Genomic DNA, 929 nt, shown 5'->3' with positions numbered 1-929 from the left:
CGGTTATGTTATACAACAAAGACTTAAACTAACTTAAATAAACATCACAAATATACTTCAAGCCAGGCTAATACGAATATACATTTAAAAAAATTAATTTAACTACAGTATACATATATACTTAATATCATTAACGTCACTAATAAGTCATCTGCACAAGCAAGAACAATGAGATTATTAAAAATCTATCTGAGATTCAGAAAACAAACAAAATAATGAAAACAAAAAATGTTTGCGGGCAGATAAAGTAGCAGGCACATCCCGAAAAGTGGCTTGAATGACTACTTAGAGAAAAAAGTGACTTGATAATACTGTATATTACATTATAATTTTATGAATACATCATTATTGTAAATTGTCCATTGCCACCCTCGTGTGTCAGAAATTTGAATGTGACTTATTGATAGCACAGAAATTATACTCTAAAGAGCCACTAGTCCCATGAAACCACAAGGCCCCCCTAATAGCGTGCTTTTGTCCCGCAAACGCAAATGTTGTTTGTATCTAATTTTGACCGTCATGCAATTGAAACTACGAGAGGCTATTGAAAGCACACATACGCATATACGCGCGCACACACATACACGCGCGCACACACATACACAACTTTTTACAGAAACTATAGACATTGTTGAACTGTATTCGTTAAAATATGATTCTATGTTTATGACCTTATTCCTTGAATCACTTACTTGTACTGCACCAATTCCAATTACAAGCCCAGCAACTAGCGTCACATTCTGTTGAAGGGCTACGTATAAACCCCCTGCACAACCCTACAAAATGAACATCAACAATTAACAATCATAATGTGGTGATATATATATATATATAGGCCTCATCAGTGCAGGCCTCATCAGTGCAGCTAGGGTATAGACCCAAACGAAACGTTCGACCAGCTTAGGTAGGGCCCTAACTAGTCCCACGAC

General features: G+C 36.2%; 1 protein-coding gene across 1 annotated transcript in view; it reads right to left on the bottom strand.

Moving 5' to 3' along the window:
• The window catches only part of LOC117118410 (CD9 antigen-like), a 17716-nt gene that overhangs the window by 3397 nt on the left and 13390 nt on the right, over positions 1-929 (bottom strand). Inside the window, exon 6 of the mRNA XM_033262994.1 lies at positions 693-776. Within this exon, the coding sequence (XP_033118885.1) occupies positions 693-776 (84 nt within the window). The remainder of the gene's footprint in view (positions 1-692; positions 777-929) is intronic.

The sequence above is a fragment of the Anneissia japonica genome, unplaced genomic scaffold (genome assembly GCF_011630105.1).
Source record: "Anneissia japonica isolate Jap-2015-1 unplaced genomic scaffold, ASM1163010v1 scaffold695_len1296351_cov181, whole genome shotgun sequence".
NCBI classification, from domain to species: domain Eukaryota; kingdom Metazoa; phylum Echinodermata; class Crinoidea; order Comatulida; family Comatulidae; genus Anneissia; species Anneissia japonica.
The sequence above is the reverse complement of the archived record's forward strand: the minus strand, read 5'-3'. Positions and strand labels throughout refer to the sequence as shown.